The 23,893-nt window shown below is 47.7% G+C and overlaps 1 protein-coding gene across 4 annotated transcripts; it reads left to right on the forward strand.

Annotated features, from left to right (window-relative positions):
- Positions 1-1,060: 1,060 nt before the first annotated feature.
- On the forward strand, positions 1,061-22,610 carry KDM5C (lysine demethylase 5C). Of its 4 annotated transcripts, none has more exons than XM_063119400.1 (28): positions 1,061-2,099; positions 4,887-4,964; positions 5,972-6,094; positions 6,436-6,606; positions 6,912-7,043; positions 9,351-9,419; positions 9,831-9,954; positions 10,041-10,222; positions 10,596-10,754; positions 10,936-11,055; positions 11,249-11,407; positions 11,527-11,708; positions 12,648-12,810; positions 12,922-13,041; positions 13,256-13,450; positions 13,554-13,735; positions 14,897-15,021; positions 15,906-16,053; positions 16,393-16,489; positions 16,591-16,949; positions 17,105-17,243; positions 17,343-17,522; positions 17,685-17,825; positions 18,357-18,896; positions 19,645-19,702; positions 19,954-20,153; positions 21,261-21,464; positions 21,590-22,610. In XM_063119400.1, exons 1-28 carry the CDS (start codon positions 1,554-1,556, stop codon positions 21,593-21,595), a joined length of 4,902 nt encoding a protein of 1,633 aa, XP_062975470.1. In that variant the 5' UTR covers positions 1,061-1,553; the 3' UTR covers positions 21,596-22,610. The 4 variants fall into 4 exon arrangements, with proteins under 4 accessions (XP_062975470.1, XP_062975472.1, XP_062975473.1 ...); XM_063119402.1 differs by having other exon boundaries at positions 18,360-18,896; XM_063119403.1 differs by lacking the exon at positions 9,351-9,419.
- The last annotated feature ends 1,283 nt before the right edge of the window (positions 22,611-23,893 follow it).

The following is a 23,893-nucleotide window of genomic DNA, read 5'->3' on the forward strand; positions in this document are numbered from 1 at the left end:
CAAGTGGCTACTAGGAGGAGGGCTTTCTTTGTTGTGGCACCTTGGCTGTGGAACAAGCTCCCCAGAGAGGTCTGCCTGGTGCCTACACTGTATTCTTTTCATCGCCAGCTGAAGACCTTTTTATTTTCTCAGTATTTTAATACCTAATTTAACTTAACTTAAATTTAAATTTTGCTGTTTTAATTCTGTATTTTAATCCTATATCAATTTCTGCTGTGTGGTTTTAATCCTGCTTGTGCTTTTTATATTGTATTTTGGGTTTTTAGATTATTGGTTGTTTTATCATGTTCCTCATGGTTTTAATTTTTGCGAACCGCCCAGAGAGCTTCGGCTATTGGGCGGTATAAAAATGTAATAAATAAAAAAATAAAAATAAAGTAATATTAAAACATCTAAACATTTGGAGAAGGCTGGTATAGAGAAACCAGTGGAATGGCCTGCTGGAGGAGATTCGTCTACTTAACAGTCCATCAGCATTTTAAAAAGCTATTAAGACTGATCTCTTCTGGCAGGCCTATCCAGTGTAATTTTAGGATGTTTTAACAATGTATATTATGTTTTAATTCAGTTTTATGTATTTTATATTTACTGTTGTTTCCCACCTCGATCAGAATGGAGAGGCAGGTAAGAAATAAACTTATTATTATTAGTAGTAGTAGTAGTAGTGTAGTAGTAGTAGGTTCAAGATATATTGAACAACAGCCTGGAGAGAATCAAGCTTCAGAAGTTGCCCTAGTAGTCCCTGGATAGATCACATACGCACAAATAAGAGTCAGGATAAGGTAATCTTTATTTGAACACGGTTTAGCAACACTATGCAGCTAAGGAACTTCCCGAGAAAACTGAACTCAAGCGAACCCGATTGACAGCTGTTGGGCTCCGGCTGTTCTGACAACTTAATAGGCAAGGCTACAATTAACCCCTCCCACACAATTCTCCTCTTTCCCCCCCTCTTCCTGTTTTCTGTCCTCTGGCGCAGGCGCGATGTAGCCCTTTAAACGTGCGCAAGGAGTTCCAGCAACCACATTCCCTTGCTGGTTGAATCCTTCCGCCTTGGCCCTCGGGGACTTTTTCTTCTGCTTTCTTTTGCCTCCGGAGCTTCCGGCCTAAACCATCGCTTTGGCGTGAGGCTCCTAGATGGGGATTCCTGCTTCGGAAAGCTTTTTCTAGAGGGGTGAGGTGACGCTTGGAGGAGGCGCCTTTTCCACCTGAGGAGGCTGGCGGAGGGAGACGCTTTGTTGTTGATGGAGCAGCCTCAGTGGAGGGTATTGAGAAAGTCCAAGATGGCGGTGGCTGCCAGGCCGCGGGGACCCGGCAGGCCCTGAGTCCAGGGAGGGTGGGGGACGAGAGCCACGTTGGGCCTGGGGAGGCGCCGGGGAGACCCCGGGGAGGAGGCGCGGGGGCGAGGCCAGCGGGAGCCGGGACCAAGGAGAGCAGCTACGGCTGAGCGGCCTGGTCACCCCCGCCCGTCAGGCCTGCGGCTCGAGTGAGGGGGAGGGGCCGGGCATGGCCCCCTGAGGGGCCCCCCAGGGAGGAAGGAGCGGGTGGGGGGCATGGAGTCCAGAGAGGAGCAGGGGGAGCAGAGCGAAGGGGGAGACCAAGGGGCCTGGGGCGAAAAGGGCCCCCCTGCGGACCAGGGAGACTGGGGGGCCCGCGGGGAAAAGGGGGAGCGAGGGGCCCGGGGCTCGAGGGCGGAGCGAGGCCCTTCAGGTGAAAGGGGGGATCATGGGGATTGGGGGGAACGTGGCTTCAAGGCAGAGAAGGGCGAGCGGGGTGCCAAGGGTGACCGGGCTCCCCGGAGTGACAAGAGTGAGCAGGTGGATGGGGGTCCCCGGGGTGACAGAGCTCTTCGGCCTCCTAGAGCCTCAGACCTGACAGACCGTGGATTGTGGGGGGCAGAGCAAGGTGAATGGGTGGACCGTGGGCTGCCCTGGGCTGGGGAGCCTGACCCCCTGTTGCCTCCTGAGGATTTCTTGCCGCCCCCCGAGTGTCCAGTCTTTGAGCCTAGTTGGGCTGAATTCAGCGATCCACTAGGGTACATAGCCAAGATCCGGCCCATCGCAGAAAAAAGTGGCATCTGCAAGATCCGCCCTCCCGCTGTAAGTATGGGGGTGGGTGGGAGGGTGGGCAGGGTGGCATGAGTGGGGTGGTTCTTCTTGATTTGGGGGCACCCTGTACCTATCAATGACCATGTAGGCTCTCTCTGTGAGGGTGACACACACAGGTCCTTAGAGCAGATTGATGATCATACCCATGCACCGTGCAGTTAGTTGTGTGGTGATTATATTGGAGTGGTCGGTGGGTGAGGGCTACATAACTGAACTGGTGTGTCTTTAGATAGCAAAGAGAGCCTGTGAGGCTGTGTTTGTGGAGACGGGTGGTACTGAGTGAAATAGGTCTTGAGTATGGATATCATGTCTTTGAGAGTGGAACTCAAAGAAATGATTCTGGGTAGTAATGATTCATGGAAAGGGTTGAGTGGGTGGTGGAAGGTGTATGGCTTTAAAAGATTTGGGTACCTCCCACCATACTCCATCATCATACACTTGTCTCAATATGATGATGGAATGGATAACTAACAGCTATGGATGCTGCATTCAAGGATACCCAACATGCTCCCTGGAACTTAGGTAGTCTGCTGTTGCTCAAGAACATCACTGGTATCATTGGTGACAGGATGTGGTGTAGTTGAATGTGGATGACAGAATGAAGAGCTTTGACATGGGAAAGACTGACTTTCTGTCTACATACTACAGGGGCTGGTACAAAGCATCAGTAGGCTTTGCAAAGACTTGAAATTATCTTTCAATTGTCGAAACCAACAAAGTTTCAGATCAATGTTGGCTGGATGGGCAGATAGGTTGGCTGTGTTTGGATGTAGCTTCTGCCATCCTGGAGAGCTTGCTCTTTTGTCATGTTGGAGAAGTTGTAGGTTGGCTCATCTCATACTTTCATTACTTCATGATACTTTCCCCTGCATCGTAATGCCTCGTGAATTTCCTTATTTTCTTTAGCTAGGGCTCAGCTGTAAAATACACTACAGCAGCATCTGTAGCTAAACATACGGGGTTGAGGTTAAACTTAAATCATTGATTTTTATGTGTGTGTTTTTAACTTTCTTCCTGCTGTATTTTCTTGAGGTGGGGGACCTGGACATAGTAGTAATAAATTTTTTTAAGCCCAAAGCAGAAAGTCATTAAATAGTACTTCTGGGCACTTACAATAACAGTGACATGTCCAATATGGCTGCCAGTGGCAGAGCCTTTGTCTAAAAAAATAGCAGAAAGTGAAGGCTAAAAGGTGTTGGAGCAACCTAGTTTCTTTAGCAGAGTTTGCCGCTCACAAAGGGTGATGCTTCCCTGGGACCAGAGGACAGGAGATGCTGAAGTAGGTGAGCCTAGATTCTGCTTCAGCCTGTCTTGCTTTCTAGTCCCGCAGAAGCTCTTGTAACAATTCAGCCTTCCATCCTCTTTTCCAAACCTCATGGAGAAACTGTTGTGATTTATCTCACAGCAGCAGGATACCAGTGCTTGTCTGTCTGTCCCAGTGAATAGCTTTGAAGGAGTGAAGGGGTAGACTTTGTTAAGCTGTATCTCCCCTGTTTGTTTATATAGAATTATAAACTTTAGTTTAAACTAGTCAGTACTGTCCGGATTTATAGCATTTGCTTTTTAGTTCAATTTGGAGGATGGGAATCTGTCTTTTTGCAGGTGTGAGTCTGCGCCGTGGTGTGTAGGAGTTGACTTGTTATGAGTGCTTTATTTTTGCACTCCCATTTATAGGTTTCGGGATGCTTAGGCAATGCTACAACTTCTTATTGTGATTTGTGAGCTGAGTTTGCTAACATGAATTCAGAAGAATTAATGGCATTGTAAATCTGTTATCTTTACTCTTCAAACACTTTGATATAGACATCAGCAACATGCCAAAATACTTCGCAATTGAGAAGCCAAGAATATTCTAACTTAATCTGCCACCTTCTCGCAAACTCTTCTGCAGTTTAATCATACTATCAGAAATTAATAAAATATTCCACTTTGCTGCTACAAATACTGAAACATTTCTAACTGCTACTAGATGTACAAGAAATGACATGTATTCATGTGGCTAACAGGAGAGGGGAGGAGAGCCTGGTGGAAATTCCAACCTTTAGAAATTAAAATGTGTAACCATCAATTTGACCCACTGCCAAGAAGCTTTTGTTATGAGGCCTTGAATCTATTCCCTTCCCCCACACACACGCACGCATACACACGCACCCCCTCCTCTTCACAGGCCTTCCCTTGTCTTCCTGTCCCCGGCAGCTTATGACGATAAGCAGTTGCCCCACCCTAGAAGCTTCTGTGTCTCAGCATCAGGAGAGTAGTTCCTGCATGTCCAATGCCTTGGGGAAGAATATTTGTAGATTCTTTAAAGAGACACTGATGTCCTGTGCTTCTGTCAGGTTCCCTGTGTATAAACGGTCAAGATGCAGGCACACAGTGCCCCACTTTATAGTGCCTAATGCGTTCATGCTTCACTAGGAGGCATCCATGCATAAAGCTAGGTCTCTTTCAAATGTCAGCGTTATCCCTGCTTGAGCTCTGTGTCTCGTGTATTGAGAGGACTGTTCCATTGCAAAACTGAGGGTCTTTCCCTTCTGTCAAGGCTTTCCTGTGTTAATATAACTAACCCACACTTACACTTAAGCACTCCTAGCTGGAATATTGTATTGGGATCATGGGAGGCTCCGCTTTCTGAGCTCTGGATGTGTAGTTATTTGGCAAAATCTTTGGGTGCACTGTGTCTGTTGTGTCAAAACCTCTTGCTCTGTAGAGGTAGCCACAGACTTTATGCACACAGAGCATTGAGATCCTAACCATATCACCTTTCCACCTCTTCCTCAGGACTGGCAGCCTCCTTTTGCTGTGGAAGTGGATAACTTCCGGTTTACCCCACGGATACAGAGGCTTAATGAATTGGAGGTGAGTCTTGGAGGTATGGAGATATAGAACTGTAGTATAATATCTTCCATATTTCTGGTAGGGCTAACAAACTAAATACATTTATTTAATTTGATTTATATTTTACCTTTTCACCAAAAAAAGAAGGTGCAACAGCACATTAAACCAAATGTGGTGCTTTTTTATTACCAGAAAAGATAATATCACACACAGTAATTCTACATAATATTTTTCGTTCTCTTAATACTCTGTCAAGTTGTAGTTAATCAGCTGGACTCCCAAGAACAATATTAAGCAGTCAGTGATGGGAATGACTCCAAAAGTTGTGCTTGTGTATTGTTTGATATTGTTTTGGAGTCCAGCTTGTTAACTACAGCTTGTACAGTTTTATGAGGACATTCTGGTGGATTATGGTGTATTTTGGATTTCTGGTTTTATAACTGTCAGATTTGTATATATTCTCTCATACACACACACACACAAGTGTGTGTGTGTGTGCGCGTTTGTGATTAATTGTGAGGGCTCTTGTGTTCTTTGGTTCACTGTGGTATCATTTTCTTTCTCTTTTATTTTCCAAGGGATTTGTTTACATAAGATATTTAAAAGACTGAATTGCACTTTGGTAAAATGAGTGAACTTATCTTCGGCTGCAGTCTTAAACACACAAGGGAGCAAGCCCAATATTGTAGGATGACCACATTCATTTAAAATTCTGATTTTCAAATGAAGCCTTTCGGCAGGGCTCTGAGTTAGATAGTGGGGGTTTACATGAACTTTATTTGTTAAAAGGTGTCTTCTCTGCTTCGTGGCTGGTACCCAAAACCCAAAACTTGTGCCAGCTCATTTCAGTGTGTGTGTGTGTGTGTGTGCTGTCTTTATTGCTGTCAAAACTGATTGCATCCCAGCACCATGAAACAAGCTGGAGGTCAGCAGTTGGTGGCTGAAAGGTCACTTGATTATGTCGAAAGCTCTATTAAAAGTTATTGGCTTGAAAGAGGCTGACCGGTTTGTCATGTCCCCATCTCCAGGCACAGACCAGGGTGAAGCTGAACTATTTAGATCAGATTGCAAAGTTCTGGGAGATCCAAGGCTCTGCACTGAAAATCCCCAATGTAGAGAGGCGAATTCTCGATTTGTACAGCCTGAGCAAAGTAAGTTGGAATTAAATTCTTCTTTAAGGGAAAGATGGGAGCTAATATTTAAAGTTTGCAAAGGGAAGGTAGAACTGGTGGGTTTCATTACTGGGTCTGATACGATTACCAAAAACCTCTGATGGGCTACTGACTAAAACTGAAGAGTATTGGTAGGGATGAGGGGAAATTCAGGGGTTGGGGTGAAGGGAATTGTGGTCATGATTTGGAGATGAGAATAGGAACAACCAGGTATTCTACTGTTATATTATATTGGGATTTGTGTTCCTTGTTTGTTTGTGGTGATTGCATGATATTAGCTGAGTTTGAGAAGATTATTTCTCAATATTCTTGAATTCCAGATTGTGATGGAAGAAGGTGGCTATGAAGCCATCTGCAAGGATCGCCGGTGGGCACGAGTGGCCCAGCGCCTTTCCTATCCATCAGGGAAGAACATTGGCTCTCTCCTTCGCTCCCACTATGAGCGCATTATCTACCCTTATGAAATGTACCAGTCTGGTGCCAACCTGGTGGTGAGTACTGGGTCCCATTGTAAGAGGTTCTCCTGTAACCTTTCACCTTCCATTGCCTTCTTGCTTGTTCTAGATACCTACAGGAAAGCTCAGAACCTCCTGAGGGCAGTCCCCTTGGGTTTTGGTTTGCTCTTTTGGGAAAGGATGGCAGAGCCTCTTGCTAAGAGGCATCCACAGTAGTTTAGGTCTCCACCACCCAGGGCAAGGCAGAGAACATGTGACCAGTCTCTTTCTGATTGCTAGCGACAGGGGTGGGTGCAGTGAGGAGGTGTACTTGGTCCTAATGCTACTTCCTCCGCCAACAGTGCAATACCCACCCATTTGACAATGAGGAGAAGGACAAGGAGTATAAGCCACACAGCATCCCATTGCGCCAATCAGTGCAGCCTTCAAAGTTCAACAGCTATGGGCGTCGGGCCAAGCGTCTGCAGCAGGAGGTGAGTATAACACGTAACTCCAGCCCTAATTACAGGTTTTTTTCTGGGTTGGGCAAGTCCATAGCTCCCAGGGCTCTTGTCCACACCCACTCTCTGACTCTGCAGAAAGCCTTATTTCTTCCCAGGCCTGCCGGAGTGCATCTCTCCCACACAAAATAGTCTTGTCTTTGCAGGTCTTTAAAGGCTGTAAATGTTTGTCAGCTTCTTTTCGCACTGTTTTGGGACAAGGCATCCAATTACTCTTGAAAGGAACAGGATCAGTAATTAGACCAAGTTGGAGGAGAGCCTCCAGTCTTTAGAGATTGCCTCTTTCTGTAGAACAGATGTTGCCTCACTTCCTTTGAACTTGATCTTTTTAGACTAAGAACTTAGTTTTTAACCTTGTAGGTCAGCTGTGATCCAACAAAAGTTAGTTGGGATGTAGCTGAGTAGAGTTGGGGGCGGGGGCAGAGCGTGTTTTTAAAAGGCAACAAAAATCAGGCTGCTGGTATTGCACCAGTTTGGGGAAACATTGAATCCGGTGATTACAATGTATTCTAGAGCGAGGGCTGTGTGCGTTTATCAATTAGTTAAAATGTATGGGCTGCTTTACGGCAGGTGCCTTCAAAGTGGCTCACTAGGAAACAAACACAATATTATCAGGAGAAAGATAAAGAGATACTAGTTGTTTGGGGATGCAGATTATTTCAAACTGAAGGCTTGCTTAAAGAGTGGTCCCACTGCCTGTGTTTCAGTAGAGGGAAGGAGCTAGGAGGCGGGCATCTCAGAGTCTGGGTGCCATGATAGAGAGTCTTGTCCTGCGTAGCCACCAACCATATTTCAGTCAGTAATGGGATGCAGAGAAATGTCCTCTTGTCAGATCATTTGTATTTGTGTTTTTAACTTGTTGGTTGTTTTATGATGGTTTTAATTTTTGTGAACCGCCCAGAGAGCTTCGGCTATTGGGCGGTATAACAATGTAATAATAAATAAATAAAATAAATAAAAATCATGGTGTGTGAACAAGGCCAGACAGAAGCAAGCCATTTTTCAGATATCCTGGGCTCGTACTATTTCGGCAGGGGTCAGCAACGTGCACCCCCTGCCATCCCCCAGTGCAGTGCTTGCCATCTCCCTCTGCCCTGGCAACCTGGAAAAACATTGAAGAAAGTTTTTTTATATATAGAATCATTGGTGTCTGGAGCAATATGGAATGGCAAAAAGGTCAAATCTAGATTGTTTGCAAACTAGATTTGAGTCTCTTGGGGCTCCATAGTTGCCAGAGAGTCCTAAAAGTGTCAAATGTAGTTTGCAAACAACTATATTTAACCTTTTGGGCATTCTATAGGGCTCTGAGTGCTATTTTTTATTACTTTTTTTTTAAAAAAATCATTTTTCAGGTCACTTGGCAAAGTGCAGCCCATGTGTGGGGGAGGGAGAGCCAGGGGGAGAAAATGGTTCCTGGACTTCCCGAGGTTGTCCACCCCTGATTTAGGGTTTTAATGGTCCTTTTGGGATTACTATGGAAATGAGTCTGGTGACTGAGTGTGTGTGGCTCAAGTTTTGTCTCCAGTTTTTTTATTGGAAGTCAAATCTGAATATAGCAGAAAGTGCAGGGAGCCAGAACTCTTGTGTTTTTGCTCATCATTTGAACAGGAAGAGAGATGTACCTCACACACAAGATCAGAAACTTGGCACAAAAAGCTAAAACTCCTTCTGCCCTGATTCCATGCTATCCCAGTCATGAACATGGGTGGGAATCCCCACTATATCTGCAAACGCTTTTATTGAAAGGTTGTCTAAAATTCCACCCTTTCCCACTCTTGCCCCACTGAGAGAGAGTGTGACAGAATGGGTTAAGAGTGCATGGAAAGATGAACAAGTTTACTTCAAGTGGCCTTGAGTATTTTAGAGGGGAAGTGGTAGGAATTAAGATTTCAAGATATTTTTAAAAAGTTTTTCTGTATTTCTGAGTAGCTCCCCTCTTGTTTCTGTGCTTCCTCTGTAAAATGGGAGCTAAGAGACGGTTGTGATTTCTGCACCCACCCACCCCACCCCGCCCCTTGGAAAAGATTGAAGAGTTCCAGGGAACAATGAAGCCCACTTCCTCTCCAGCTACAGTGGCTCCATTTGCTGGCTTACTATTGTAAGACACATTAATTCTTTTCCCTTTTATATGTTCAAGAAAAAGGAGTGGTAGACCAGATAGCCATCTCCTTCATTACAATCCAGCGGTGCCCCCCTTTGTTTCCCTTGCTGATGCCCTCATTAAAATTCCTGGAGCCCTGTTGATTCCCAATCCCCACGCATTTTGTCGCCCTCCTACAGGAATCTGAATCGTGCCCTGAACCTGCCAGCGCCACAGCTCTGTTACCCGAGCAAGCGCCTCGAGCATGGGTACTGTTCCTGTTCTGTCCACCTCTCCTGCCTCTCTTCTGCTCTGTTTGCTTAACCTGCTTCATGGCTAGAAGTCCATGGGCCACATGGAACAGGAGATGTGGCCTCAAAAGACTAAATGTCTCGATATACACAGCTTTTCTTGCAGTGCCTTCTGGGCATGCACCCCCTTGGGGGGGTGTAGCTCAGAATTCTGCTCCACAGCAAGCTGAGGCTTCTGCCACAGGAGCTCAATCACAGCTCAGCACTGTCCTAGCATTATCCATGTCTCTTTCTGCAACAGTTCCTCATTCTCCCTTATCTTTTGCTCTTGCTTTTTCCTTTGCTGCTGCTTTCTGAGAGTCTCTGGGACACATTTCAAGGCAGCTGGCCTAATATTGTTATTCCCTTCTAATTACGCCTTCCTTGCAGCCAGAGCCAACAGAGGAAGACATTGAGAAGAATCCGGAGCTGAAGAAACTGCAGATTTATGGTGCTGGTCCAAAAATGCTGGGTCTGGGCCTTGTGGCCAAGGACAAAAACTTGCGCAAGAAAGGTGGGAATGGTGGACTAGCCCCACAATTAGAGAGCCAGAGGAGAACTCAGCCCCCTCTGTTCTAAGTTTATTTCTCCCCAATATAGACAAGGAGATGCCTGAATGCCCTCCAACAGTGATCGTGAAAGAGGAGACCCCTGTTCCAGAGACAAAGCTGGAGCCCACCTCACCCCGAGGCTATGCAAATATGAAAGAGGAGCTGAGGCACAGTCCGGAACCTTGCACCAAGATGACGATGCGCCTACGTCGCAACCACAACACTCAGTTTGTAAGTGGAATCGCCAGTGTGCCTCTTTGCAAGGTATTTTACTTTGGTGGAGGAGGGTATCCAGATTTTTACCTCCTTTCTCTTGTTCTAAGTCTCAAGATACCCTTTCCCCCTATCTGTGCTAAGTCCAGATGGGCCATTAGAGACTGGTTGCTGGTAGTTGCAACCTGAGGCTCACAGCAACCACAGCCCTCTAACTACTTGAATGCAGGAATGAAAAGAAAGCAATAACTGTATAGTGGCCCTGTGGTTTCTCCTTCCTTTGGGACATCCAGTGCTGGCTGCTGTTGGAAGAACATCATGGACTAGAATACCTGTGTTTCTGGTTGTTGTCAGACAGTTCTTAGGTTTGTTTGTTTTTGCTCTTTTCCAGATTGAGTCTTACGTGTGTCGGATCTGTGCACGGGGAGATGAAGATGACAAGCTGTTGTTATGTGATGGCTGTGATGACAACTACCACATCTTCTGCCTCTTGCCACCTTTGCCTGAGATTCCGAAAGGAGTCTGGAGGTGTCCCAAATGTGTCATGGCGGTAAGGGCTCCCTGCCTGTCCCTGTCCCAGTAACATTCTTTGCCAGACTTGACCTTTTGGATTTGGCCAGTGGTTAGATGTGGAGGTGCCTGTTCTAAATGAAACTGTTGGTTCAAGAATGTAACACAGACCTTGTCTGTGAATCCTTTCACCTGTTTTCTCTGTCTTTGTTCTTCCACAGGAATGCAAGCGCCCCCCAGAGGCTTTTGGATTTGAGCAGGCCACTCGGGAGTACACACTACAGAGCTTTGGGGAGATGGCAGATTCTTTCAAGGCTGACTATTTCAACATGCCTGTACATGTGAGTCCCAGTAGCCTTAGTCTGGATGTGGGCAAGTGCCAGCTCATATGCACTAGTGGTACTCAAAGTCTGGTGGGTGCCAAAAGCAAGAGGCACTGCGCTCTGCAGATTCTGTCATGCAAGTTTCTAGCTTCCAGAAATTGGAGAGTGTAGGATTTCTATTCCTAACTAATTGGCCTGCTCCCTTTCCCAGATGGTGCCAACAGAGCTGGTGGAAAAGGAGTTCTGGCGCTTGGTGAACAGCATTGAAGAGGATGTGACAGTGGAGTATGGTGCTGACATCCATTCCAAGGAATTTGGAAGTGGCTTCCCCATCAATGATGGCAAAAGGCAGCTCTCTCTGGAGGAAGAGGTGTGTAGGTCTCCTCCTCCACACGCATTTTGAGCCTCTCACCCGGCACCTCACAACCTGAGGCTGAGCCTATATCACTGGCCCCGTGCTCTTTCTCAGACCCTTGCCTGTCATTGCAGGAGTACGCAGCCAGCGGCTGGAACCTCAATGTGATGCCGGTGCTGAAGCAGTCAGTGCTCTGCCACATCAATGCTGATATTTCAGGCATGAAGGTACCGTGGCTCTATGTGGGCATGGTGTTCTCTGCCTTCTGCTGGCACATCGAGGATCATTGGAGTTACTCAATTAACTACCTCCATTGGTAAGATACGGGGTGGGGAACGGGGCAGGTCTCCTGCCTACTGCAAGGGTTCTCAAATGTTTTTACACTTACGGCTCACTAGGTGGAAGTAAGGGAGCCTTTCCTATAAGTAGTTAGTGAAATCTAAATAGAATGAGAATTAGAAGAAAAAACAGGTGAACGAAAGTCTGTTTTTTTATGGTACTTTGCATAGGATTTAAGAGGACTGCAAAAGAACTCTTAAATATAAAGAAGGCCATATTATAACATTGAAAAAGCAACCTCCGGAAAAAGTCAGCGGTATTGCTCACCTCTGTGATTTGTTCTTCCTCCATTTCCCCCTTTATTCAAGTACTCCTTCAAAGCTTTGAATCTTGATGTAAGCTGCTTCAGGAGACAGTTTGTCTGAAAAGTGGGATAAAAATATAAGGGTGTGATGTTTAGACAGAAAAAAAGTCCTACAATTCCTAACATCCCTCCAGCCAGTCATGCTGATTGGAACATGCTGGGAATTGGAGGACTGTTTTCTGACTAAATGTGCATAGGATTGCATCTTAAATAATAATATCTGAGTCTTTCTATCCCTCCTTGCGGATATATAAGGGTGTCAATGGCTATTAGTCACGATGGCTGTATATTACCTCCCGTAACAGAAGGCACCTTTGAAGACCAGTTACTGGAGAGCATGAATGGGAGGGTGCCATTGTGCTTATGTCTCTGGAAAGCTCAGAAACAGAACGTGTACTTGGTCATTGTGGGAACAAAATGCTGGATTGATAGGCCTTTCTAGCACAGCTCTTCTTCAGTTCTTGGACTGGCCTCCCATGCGTTGATAACCATACATCTCGGGGTGGAGAAAGGATCTAGAGGCTGGGGGTGAATGGGTGCCCAGGTTACCTTCTGTAGAATTTCTGGGATAGATGAAGGCAGCCTTTTCTGACTCGCATTTCTTCTTGCTAGGGGTGAGCCCAAGACCTGGTATGGGGTCCCATCCTTTGCAGCTGAACATCTGGAAGAGGTCATGAAGAAACTAACTCCAGAACTGTTTGAAAGCCAGCCAGACCTGTTGCACCAGTTGGTGACGCTCATGAATCCCAACACTCTCATGGCTCACGGGGTCCCAGTGAGTCATCTGTGTGTGTGTGTGTGTGTGTGTGTGTGTGTGTGTGTATTTCCTCTTGCTGCTCTCCAGCCATAGTCTCTGTTCTCACTTTATCCTCTTTTGCTTCTGCAGGTTGTCCGGACCAATCAATGTGCTGGAGAGTTTGTTATTACCTTCCCTAGAGCCTATCACAGTGGTTTTAACCAGGGCTATAACTTTGCCGAAGCAGTCAACTTCTGCACTGCCGATTGGGTGAGTTGGTTGCCATCTAAGGTTTCTACAGGTGTCACTATTCTTCTTGTAGAAAAGAGCACAGCGGGCTGTCAAAGAGGGACTTGAGGGTGGTGAACCTGGGTTGCAGTTCATAGCTCTGGGGTGTGTGAAGTGCATCTGATACTTTTGGGGGCCAAAATGCCTCAATTACATTTGATAACCAGCCTTCTCTCTTCCTCTGCCTATTCATCAGTTGCCAGCTGGTCGCCAGTGCATTGAGCACTACCGCCGCCTCCGCCGCTACTGTGTCTTCTCGCACGAAGAGCTTATCTGCAAGATGGCTGCTTGCCCAGAGAAGCTGGACCTGAACTTGGCCGCCGCTGTGCACAAGGAGATGTTTATCTTGGTACAAGAGGAGCGCAAGTTGCGCAAGGCTCTCCTGGATAAGGTGGGGTTATGGGGTTGCTCGACACCATGCGATGGATGTGGGAGGGGGGGGGCTAGTTGCGGATGGCCAATCATCTCATCGATGCTCCTTCCCATCACCCCAGGGCATCACGGAGGCAGAGCGGGAGGCCTTCGAGCTGCTTCCGGATGATGAGCGCCAGTGTGACAAATGCAAGACAACCTGCTTCCTGTCAGCCCTGGCATGCTATGATTGCCCGGATTGTCTCGTCTGCCTCTACCACATCAATGACCTCTGCAAGTGCCCCAGCAGCAGGCAGTACCTCAGGTGGGCAGAAATAACCACTCTACTTCATGAATGAGTCACCTCTGCGGGGCTGTAATCTTGTCTGCTATTCACATAACCCTCCCTTCTGTGTTTTCAAACCTGCATCTGGCTGGCTGTTTGTCATGTTGTTTTTGGAGTATTGCAGTGGCATTAGTTTCCTTTCAAAGTGCATTTTAAAAAATTAATCAAGTTCTTAAGATTGTCTTGTCGGTGCCACTTCAGAGTGTTTAGATCAGTGGTTCTTACACTTTGGATGGGCCTCCATGAGTTGGTGGGGAGGGGGCAGGGGTCACGTGGAATGGGGAAGCCAAGTTGCAAGAAGGGTGAGGGATGACAGCCTTCCTCCTAATAGTAATCCCACTTTTCCTCTTCTAATGCCAACATTGGATGAATGCCCTGATCACAGGACTTGCACACAACAGTATGCATACAATTATGTAGAAGCATGGGACAGATTGGTGCTGTGTTGGGAGGGCTAGCAAGTAGTGTACATCTTGAGAGGGAGCCAGAGTTCAAAAAAATAAAACGAAACACTGAGTTAGAAGCAAGGTAATGTTGGGTGTTTCACTCCCAAGGCGTTATTGGGCCTAGCTTCCATATTGGTGAAATTGTCACGCCTGTCAAACGTGACATTGGCATGAATATCTGTCTAGCACACCACATTAGCAACAGTCACGACTATTCTAAGGCTAGTCTGTGCTCCCTAGTGGTGGTTGCCACCATGTCTCAGATGTCTGGGTTGGAATATATCCTGGGAAGTGAGGGGACTAAGGAAACTTGCAATAGCCTTCAACATCTCTTTGCCTGGCACATGAAAGTTGAGGGGGGAATTCCTTCCTTTTGTAACCACGATAGAAGGCAATGTTGTTTTAAGAGCCACTGGAGTGATTGTCAGTGAGATCGTGATAGAATAGGACTTCTGCAGGTGTGACTCCAGCATAATGAGATAGTCAGGAAGGTTTACTGTTAAAGTAAATGATAGGCGGCTATTGTATTCAAAGCTTATTTGTTTTTTAAAGATGAGGGGGGGGAGAGAGAGAGAGAGAGGGAGACTGTAACTCCAATATAGGCTGTTGGACTGGATTAGAGGTGGGCTTGTGTGGGCTCTGGTCTAATAGGAGATCAGACTGATCCCATCTTTACTTCGTTTGCTTCATTCAGGTATCGCTACACCCTAGATGAGCTCCCAACCATGTTACACAAGTTGAAGGTCCGAGCAGAGTGCTTTGACACGTGGGCCAACAAGGTTCGAATTGCTTTGGAAGTGGAAGATGGACGCAAGAGAAGTAAGTGGCCTCCTCCCTGGGCTCCTTAATTTTAAAGCATTGGAGGGTTCTAAGGAATGAGGTTTAAGGAATCTCACAGGTCTTGGTAGGGAAGTTTCTATCTGCCCTCAAAGCCCTGCGTGTTTTACACTAGATTTGCTTAAGCACAGTGAGCAGAAAGTGCACATCCTTAATGACAGTGTTGGGGTTTTCCTTTGTGAAGCTTATGAGAAGAGCAGATAGGAGAAGTTGGTGGTGTTAGGTCAGTGGTGGGGAACCTCTGGACTGTGAGGCCTTTGATCTCCCTCTTGGCTCAGTTGCAACAAGGAGTTTTAAAGTAGTGATGGGGTGGGGACTTCTGATTGAGCTCTGTGGCCTTGAGACTGTCAGCTCGCTAAGAGGTTCACACACCCACACCGTGTCTCCCCAGTGGGGGAAGGTGTGTGGTGAGTGAAGCTGGGTGTGACTCAGCCCTGAGCAGTTCTTCCAGGCATGTGGCTCTGTCGCAGCTTGGCCCATCCCATGTTCTTCCAGATGGTGGACAGAGTGGGATGGGCAAAGCCTGTGAGACACTGGGTGTCTTGCATGCTGGCCGTACCCCACCCCCCACTGTAAGGTTGTGGCCCCACCCATTCCGAGGATCCTGCAGGTAATTACAGAGTTGTTGGCTACTCAGGTGCTAAGGCAAAGACTTTTGAATCAGAGACCGGGAGAACAACATTAGGAAAGGAGGGAAGGAGCAGCTGGGAGCCCGGTAGTCGTCACCCTTGCTTGATAAGGCCAGAGTCCTATAAGCTTTGGAAGACTTTCCTGGGCTTCCTCCCAGCCTTGCTTCCTGGAGGAGCAGGTACTGCTGAGAAGCCAGGGTTGGCTTTGAAGCACACTGAGTGTCTCTGCACTTGCAGCCTTGGAGGAGCTGCGTGCCCTGGAGTCGGAGGCGCGTGAGAGGAAGTTCCCCGAGAATGAGCTGCTTCATCGGCTCAAAAGCTGCTTGAGCGAAGCTGAGAAGTGCGTCTCAGAAGCCCTGGGACTAATAAGCAGCCAAGAAACTGGGTGAGTGGAGACTGCAGACAATGAACATGTGTGTGGAACAGACAGGAAGTCCTGGCCTTTCATCTAGCTTAATCCAGCTAGTGGACCTAGGGAACCTCTTTCAGAGTGCCTACACACACCCACACACACCCACACACCCCCCCCCCACACACACCTGCTTTTTAAGCCATCCTCTTGTTCAGGGAGGCTCGTCGCAGCTCTAAGTGTATTGCATTGATGAGGAGGCTGCGTATGGCCCTGCTTTACCTGCCTGGTGTTTTCTGTGGGATAGAGATCCTCAGAGCCTCTCCTAAGCAGCTGCTAAGTTCATCCCACCCTTTCCCCTGCTTGCTTTTACAGGGAGCCATCAGTCCATATGACAGTGGAGGAACTGCGTGCCTTCCTGGAGCAAATGAGCAACTTGCCCTGCGTCATGCACCAGATAAAGGAGGTCCAGGTGGGAGCCTTGGAAAGGGCTGAATTGGTGCTATATCTGCATGAGGAAAATGGGCTGTAGGGGTTTTTTTTGGCTCTGACTTGACATGTGTCATCTTCTAGGGTGTGCTGGAGAAGGTAGAAGCTTTCCAAGCAGAAGTTCAGGAGGCCCTGCAGGACCTCCCAAGCGACTCTCCAGAGCTGCACAAATTGCTGGCTCAAGGGACACGGCTGGGAGTGGAGGTGCCAGAGATGGAACTGCTGGAGAGGCAGGTGCAACAGGCCGTCTGGCTAGAGGAGGTCAAGCGGACTCTGCGTTCACCCCAGGATAAAGTCACGCTGTCTGTCATGAGGGCACTCATCACGTCTGGCTGTGGGGTTGCCCCTAGCCCTGCTGTGGACAAGGCCATGGCTGAGCTGCAGGAGCTACTCACCATCGCCCAGCGTTGGGAGGAAAAAGCCCAAATGTGCCTGGAAGCCAGGTGAGGTTTGAGCATCCTTGCAGAGGCAAGGTAGTTGGATGGTTCACAGCTCTTGATGAGAGCGGGTCAGCTTAACAGGGCTGATTGGTGCTTTGGGGAGAGTGCTGGAACGTGCCCATGGAAATCCTGGTCTGATTGCTCCCCCTTGCTCACAGGCAGAAGCACCCGCCAGCTACACTAGAGGCCATCATCAAAGAGGCAGAGAACATCCCAGTGCACCTGCCCAATATCCTGTCACTCAAGGAGGCACTCTCTAAGGCGCAGGCTTGGATTGCTGACGTGGAGGAGATCCAGGTGTGCTAAAACCCTGAGGACCTGGGGTAACTTAGCGTGGGCTTGTTGTTGAGGCTCCAGAATACTCCAGTATTTGCCTGTGCTGTCTCCTCTTCACAGAATGGGGACCATTATCCCTGCCTGGATGACCTGGAGGGGCTTGTGGCTGTGGGTAGGGATTTGCCGGTGCGTCTGGAGGAACTGCGTCACTTAGAGGTACAAGTGGCCACTGCACATTCCTGGCGGGAGAAGGCCACCAAGACCTTCCTCAAAAAGAACTCCTGTTATACGTTGCTTGAGGTTAGTAGTGGCTTTGGAGTTTGTGAGATGGGAGTCTAGACCAGCCTTCCCTAACCTGGTGCCCTGGCTAGAGGATGCTGGGAGTTGTAGTCCAATACTTCTGGATGGCACCAGGTTGATTTTTAGAGTCAAAGGCTTCATTCCTTTGCCTCTTTCTTCCAGGTGCTTTGCCCATGCGCAGATGCTGACTCGGACAGCATCAAACGCACCAAGTGGCAGCGGGAGAAGGAGCCCGGCCTGTACAAATCTGACACGGAGAGCTTGGGCCTCTCAGCACAAGACCTCAGGGACCCTGGCTCTGTTGTGAGTGGCTGGCTTGGGAGAGAACGTGTTTGTGATGAATGGGATCTAGGGGCTTCTTCCCTATGAGGGGTGTGTGTGTGGTTCTGGGTCAGTGCCAGGTTGGCTAGACTGTTTCTCTTGGGGTGAAATACTTTTCCATGGGAGTTTTTGGCAATGCTTTAGGTCAGTGGTCTTCAACAGGTCCAGACCCGAGACCTACTCGGACTCCCAATCTGCAACATGGGACCTACTTTCACAATTTTCTCCATGCCCAACATGGTGGCATCCCATGTGGACTGATCTTGCAACCCACCAATTGAAGTGGTGTGGCTTTAAGTGTGGCTGAGGGCAGTATTCAGTTACAGGGTTGGAACAAAATGCTTAACAGTTCTGACGGCAAAGAGGGCTGCAGTACTACTAGGGCCACATGTCTTGATTTCTGCTAATATTGTGCTCTTGTGGTACTTTACAAAAGGGTAGGTTAGATTTTGGGGGGATAGAAGTTGATTTGTTTATGTTTGTGTATAATCACGACCACTTCCCTCGTGCCAGCAGATCGTGGCCTTCAAAGAAGGCGAGCAGAAAGAGAAAGCAGGGATCCTACGCCTACGCCAGTCAAATGCCCAGAAGCCTGTGCCGTCCACACACAGTCCTCCCGGAGGCCAGTACTGTGTGTGTTCCCAGCCTCCGAGCCCTGCCATGCTGCAGTGTGAACTGTGTCAGGACTGGTTCCACACCACTTGTGTGGCTTGGCCCCGCCTGGGCACCCCCCGGCCCTCTCCGGCATGGTGGGAGTGGGAAGCCAAATTCCTCTGCCCGCTGTGTCAGCGCTCTCGCCGGCCCCGCCTGGAGACGATTCTGGCCCTGCTCGTGGCCCTGCAGAAGCTTCTTGTGCGGCTACCGGAGGGCGAAGCCCTGCAGTGCTTGACGGAGCGAGCCATTACGTGGCAGGACCGGGCCCGCCAGCTCCTAGCCTCCTCAGATGTTGTCACTGCCTTGGAGCGTTTGGCGGTGCTGCGGCAACGGCTGCTTGGGGACTCTGCCAAGGAGGCAGGTGCCCTCAAAGAGAGCAGCTGTAATGAACAGACAAAGGTGAGTGCAGGAGCAGGTGTATTCGCTTCTGAGCTGGGCGAGTCAGCACTGAAAGGGGGCGGTGTGCTGCGTCACAGGATGTACATTTTCAGCACCTCGTATGTTAATGTTTTCTTTCTAGGGGCAGAATTCTGTGCTTGCAGTACACTGTGGACACCTTACATAATTTCTCACACTTGCTATAATCGCGGCCTTTGAAGGATTTGTGATTTCTGTTCCTTTTAATGAAAGGGACAAAGGGGAGGGGAGGATACAGAAGAATGGTACTTGACTTGCCTTTTTTACAAAAACATTAAAACCTAGGAGAGTGGAGACACGTAAGAATCCAAACCCTAGGCCAGCACCCGCATCACGTATGTGGTTTGAAACATTCTGTCTGCACTAGAAGCCAAGGAATTGGTTGGTTGATCCAGATCAGTATGTGAAATTCAGAACACATACAGATCCCTCCTCCGCCTTCCTTGCTGCCTGGGCCACAATGCTAGGCCACCATTAGCAGAATTTCCTTGTCAGTGTCCAGGGTGCCCAACACACTCTCCCCCTTTGCCCACCCATTTCTGCTCTGCCAATAATGAACAGCTCTCCCGTGTCTAGGGTTTGTATATAGCTTTGTCCCAAGTCATCATCGCTTTGGAGTCCACAGGCCACAGCCTGTTATGTCCCCACCCACCCTTTTTTTTAGCCAGTTTTTTTCTGGGCTTGGGACTCAAAAGTCTCTTTCGTCATGCATCTTCCTTCCCTTGTGCAGGTTTCCTTGGAGAATGGAGACTCCACTACTCCAGAGAAGAACAGCTCCTGTGCCTCAGGTATGGCTCTAGCCAAGTTCCTGCTTTGTTGAGACCAAGGGGTTTAGCCTCCCTACTTCACTTAGAGCCTGAAATGTCGTTGGGGACAGTGAGGGGTGGGTGATAATGTTACCTTTAGTTCCCTCTCCCTGCAAGTGTCTGCCTGATTCAACAGTTCTCTGTGGGAAGATTAGTCCCTGCTCTGTGGTCAAGTGAAGAGTCGTGTTTCTGGTGGTTCCTTCCCCTCAGTTGTCTTTGTGCCCTTTTCACAGACCTGGAGATGCTCTGCTCTTACCTGCCGCAGCTGCAGGGCCCTGTACTGGAGCTGACAGATGCCATCCGCCTGCCCCTGGAAGAGCTGCTAATGGAGGGGGACCTTCTGGAGGTGACGCTAGATGAGAGTCAGAGCATTTGGCGCCTGCTCCAGGCTGCTTGTGCCCCACAGCTTGACAAATTCCACCAGCTGCTGGATGTGAGTGCTGACCACCTTCTTACTGGGGGTGGAACCCCAGGAGAGACCCCTGATCTGTGTTCTCCTATGTGTGTGTAAAATTCTTCTCCATCCTTCGCTATCCATGAATGCATTATCGCTCCTTCCATGACAGAAAAGTTGGGGAAGGACTTTTGGCCATGACATTTGCAAATCTTATCAGCGGCTTCGGAGCTTTATTCAGAGCTGAATGCAGATTAGAACCAGATCCCGAGGGACTCTCTCGGAGCTGATGTTACTGAAGGACTGAGTATCTGAGTGGGGTTTTAAACTTTTATTTGTTAAAATTCTATCCTGCTTTACCACAAAACAAGTGTGTGATATGGCTTCTGGTGGCCTGTTAACAAAGAGCAGATCTACAGTCCAGAAAAACCTGAAAGCAGATCATTAGAATAAGTGGTGTGGTTTGATGCTGCTTGAACGTGACTGGAGACTTGCCTTACCTGTACCTTGGTGAGAGGGGTGGGGCGGCGCATCATAAATGCCAGGCCAGGGGAGTCTGTTCTTAAGGTAATAGCACAGAAACAACTGGATCTCATGAGGATTATCTCAGAAGTAGCCTTGAATCCTAGGTTTTCCACCCTCAAATTAACTGCAAAAGTTACATTCTCTGGAATGTTACAAGGAGACAAAATTGCAGCACCCATGTCCTATGCTGAGGACTCCCCTAATGGTATTTTACTTCAGGAAAAATCCTCTGTAGCTAATATCTGCACTGCATAATGTTTTGCAATATTTGGTTTTTTTGCAGTATTTTTTTTTGTAAAGCCTAGAGTTAGCCAGTGGTCAAAGAAAATGGAAAGATGTAGACTGAGGAACAGAGCTGTTAAGCAAGAGCTATCTATATCTAGGTCACAGAAGCCTTGTTGAAAGTCACCTTTATTTTTTAAAATTTATTTTTGCATCTTCCAATATATTCACGTCCAAGACCTGCATCTGTTACGGCAAGAATTGTGTAGTTCTTACTTAATAAATAAATCTGCAACAAATTATTACTCTGTGTATGTAAAGGCATAACATGGGTACAGCCCACCACCTACATGTCGGAAGAACAGGCTTTTGCATCCCTGATCCCTTGTTCCTTCCCAGCTGGAGCAAGCAGAGCGGCGCGGCACCCGTGGGCGAGGCCGGGACTCAGAGCGACGGCGGAAGCGCAAGTCAGAGCATGGGGGCTCCCCGCCCCTGCCCAAGGAGGAATTGGAGCCAAAGAAGATACGGGGAGCAGACCCAGTGCTGCCCCAGGGTGGGGCTCCCCCTGCAGCAGGCACCGATTGCAGCCACAATGGAGTTGGGGTAAGTGAGGACGGGGCTGTATCCAGGGTGCAAAGTCCTCTGGGGGTTGTGGGGCACTCGCTTTTTAAAAATCCGGTGAATAGTTAGTAATGTGTTGTAGTAATTGCCTGCCTCTTCCCTGGCAGTTGTGACGGCTAGACGATGCCTGGATTTCCCCTTCCTGGACTGGACTGCACTGCAAGGGACTCTGGCAGCCCCATGGCACCCTGTCGGTTTGACTAGCACTCTGCATGGGGGGTGGGGGGGCACCCAGCTCCAGAAGCTGGGGGCTGCAACTCCCCCCCCCCCTCCAGGACTCGGCACTGGCCCTGCACCAGACTATTTTCAGACGATGTAATATTTCATTTTCTTTTTCCTCCTTTTGTATTGTTGATACCTCGGAAGCGGGAGGCATTGGAGGGGTCACCAACATGCAGGGCCCACCTGTTCCTTTTAGTGGCGGCAGAGAGCACCACCCTACTGCTGTAAGGACTAGAACCTTGCAGAGATCGGTTATGGGTGGTAGCAGAGTGTGCTGGAACTATGCCCAGCTCCTCGCTCCAGGCAGTAAAAGGAGCCAGGTGCCCTCCTGAGGGCAGTGCCCTGCTCCTCGTACCAGCATTCCCTGGATATAAGAGAGACAGCGCCTCCTGTTGGACAGAGGGGCGGCTTTCCCCGAATACCCCTACCCTCCTCTGGTACCTGTTGGGTTTTATAGGAATTGGGGTAACCACTTTGTTCTTTAGGGTGGTGGAAAGGGCAAGGAATCTTCTAGTTCCACTCCAACCTCACCATCCCACCCCCAAATCATAAGCCCCGTGCTGCCTCAGGCGCTGACACTAAAATCTTTTGTCTTTCTCTTTTTAGTGTTTTCCTTTTATTTTCTCCAGCAGAGGAGGGTGGGCTGTTGGGGGTAGGGAGGGGTGTGTTATTTTATTGTATTATGATTTTTTTTATTATTATTAAACTTTGGAGGTTAATGAACTTACTTGGATTTGGGGTGAGGGGGGAGTCTGACCAGCCATCATGGGTGCTGCTGATGGCAGTTGTAATGTAAAAGTAGGCACGCGCGGATTGATTGCCGGCTACCTCTCCTGTAACTTCCTACTGTGTAGGACAGATGTGGATTAATGAGAAGTCTTGATTAGCTGTTTCTTCCTTTTGAAAGCCTGACTTCTGGTATCTTCTTTTACAGTGAGAGTTAGTATAAGATGATTCTTTCAGGTTCCTAATTGTTACTGTAGAGAATCCTAAATCATTTTTCCTCCCAGTAGTGAAGTGCACAACATCAGAATAAGAGAAGACCAAATGCTCGGGCAAAACATACATACATTGCCAATAAGGCAAGCAAAGAAGGGATCCTGAGGTGCAAATTTTTAAAATAACAAATACTGAAAGATTTTTAAAAATATACTTCAAAAGCAGAAAACCAGCCAGACATGTAGCACGAGGCAGAAAGGTATTAAGAAGATGGGGAGAAAGGAACAAATGAATTGTGTCAGTCTTCATTCCGGAAGAACTTGGAGACCCCTTACTTGGCAAATGAACATGGAAAGCTATGTTAAATAGAGGTGACAAGGATAAAGATTCAGAACTGATTGAGAAGTTAAAAATGAAGATCAGCTGGGCTGCATGACATTCATCCAAGACATTTTAACGCTGATATAAAACAGTGTTTTAGGCACTTATCAGTAAAACTGGCCTCTTATTTGGAAAGGAGTAGAAGATGGTTGATATAACATCATTTTTAAAAAAAAGGAAATTTCAGAGCTGTTTATTTTCTGCCCTAGGTGTATTGGTAGACAATTATTAACATAATTAAGCCTAAGGTAGTTGAACCTAGCTGGGAAAAGCCTTGAAGAAGAATCAGCATGGTTTCTGTAAGAGGAAGTCTTGCTTCCTTAACTTTTTTTAGAATTCTGCATCTCAAACATTGAACTAGAGGTGATTCAAGGCATTGTAACTTGATATGTCAAAATGCTTAAAAAAAAACTTGCTAAGGAGCAGAGAGTAATTCAAAATAAATGGGCAGTTTTTATAATAGAGAGAAGCAGTAGTGTTTTTGAGTGTTATGTAACATTTTAGAAATGAGCTGTAGGCAGAAGCGCATAATGTGTAGCCACGCCCAGGAAGAACTTCATAAAAGTTTCCCGCACTGTGTTTAATTTACTTATGGAAGCCACTAGTTTGAGCCCGAGCTCAGCAGAAGAGTACGTGCGGTACATGCAAAAGCCTCCAGGTTCATTCCTTGGAGTCTCCTGGTAGGGCTAATCTTGCCTGAAACCCCGAGAGCCACTTCTAGTCAGTGCCATCAATCTTGGGCTAGATGGCCCAATGGGCTGACGAAGTGTAAGGTGACTTCCCATGTTCTTATGAACTGTGGTGACAACTCCATGCTTTACTGGCTTTCTAAAAATTATATAAATCCCTAGAGGGCGAAGTTATCACTG

This window comes from Elgaria multicarinata, chromosome 3 (assembly GCF_023053635.1).
Source record: "Elgaria multicarinata webbii isolate HBS135686 ecotype San Diego chromosome 3, rElgMul1.1.pri, whole genome shotgun sequence".
Lineage (NCBI taxonomy): Eukaryota > Metazoa > Chordata > Lepidosauria > Squamata > Anguidae > Elgaria > Elgaria multicarinata.

Coding starts and splice junctions, on each gene's coding strand:
- KDM5C (XM_063119400.1), top strand. CDS start 1,554: ATGGAGTCCAGAGAGGAGCAGGGGGAGCAGAGCGAAGGGGGAGACCAA. Junction 2,100..4,886: donor GCAAGATCCGCCCTCCCGCT/GTAAGTATGGGG, acceptor CCTCTTCCTCAG/GACTGGCAGCCTCCTTTTGC. Junction 13,042..13,255: donor ACTTCTGCACTGCCGATTGG/GTGAGTTGGTTG, acceptor CCTATTCATCAG/TTGCCAGCTGGTCGCCAGTG.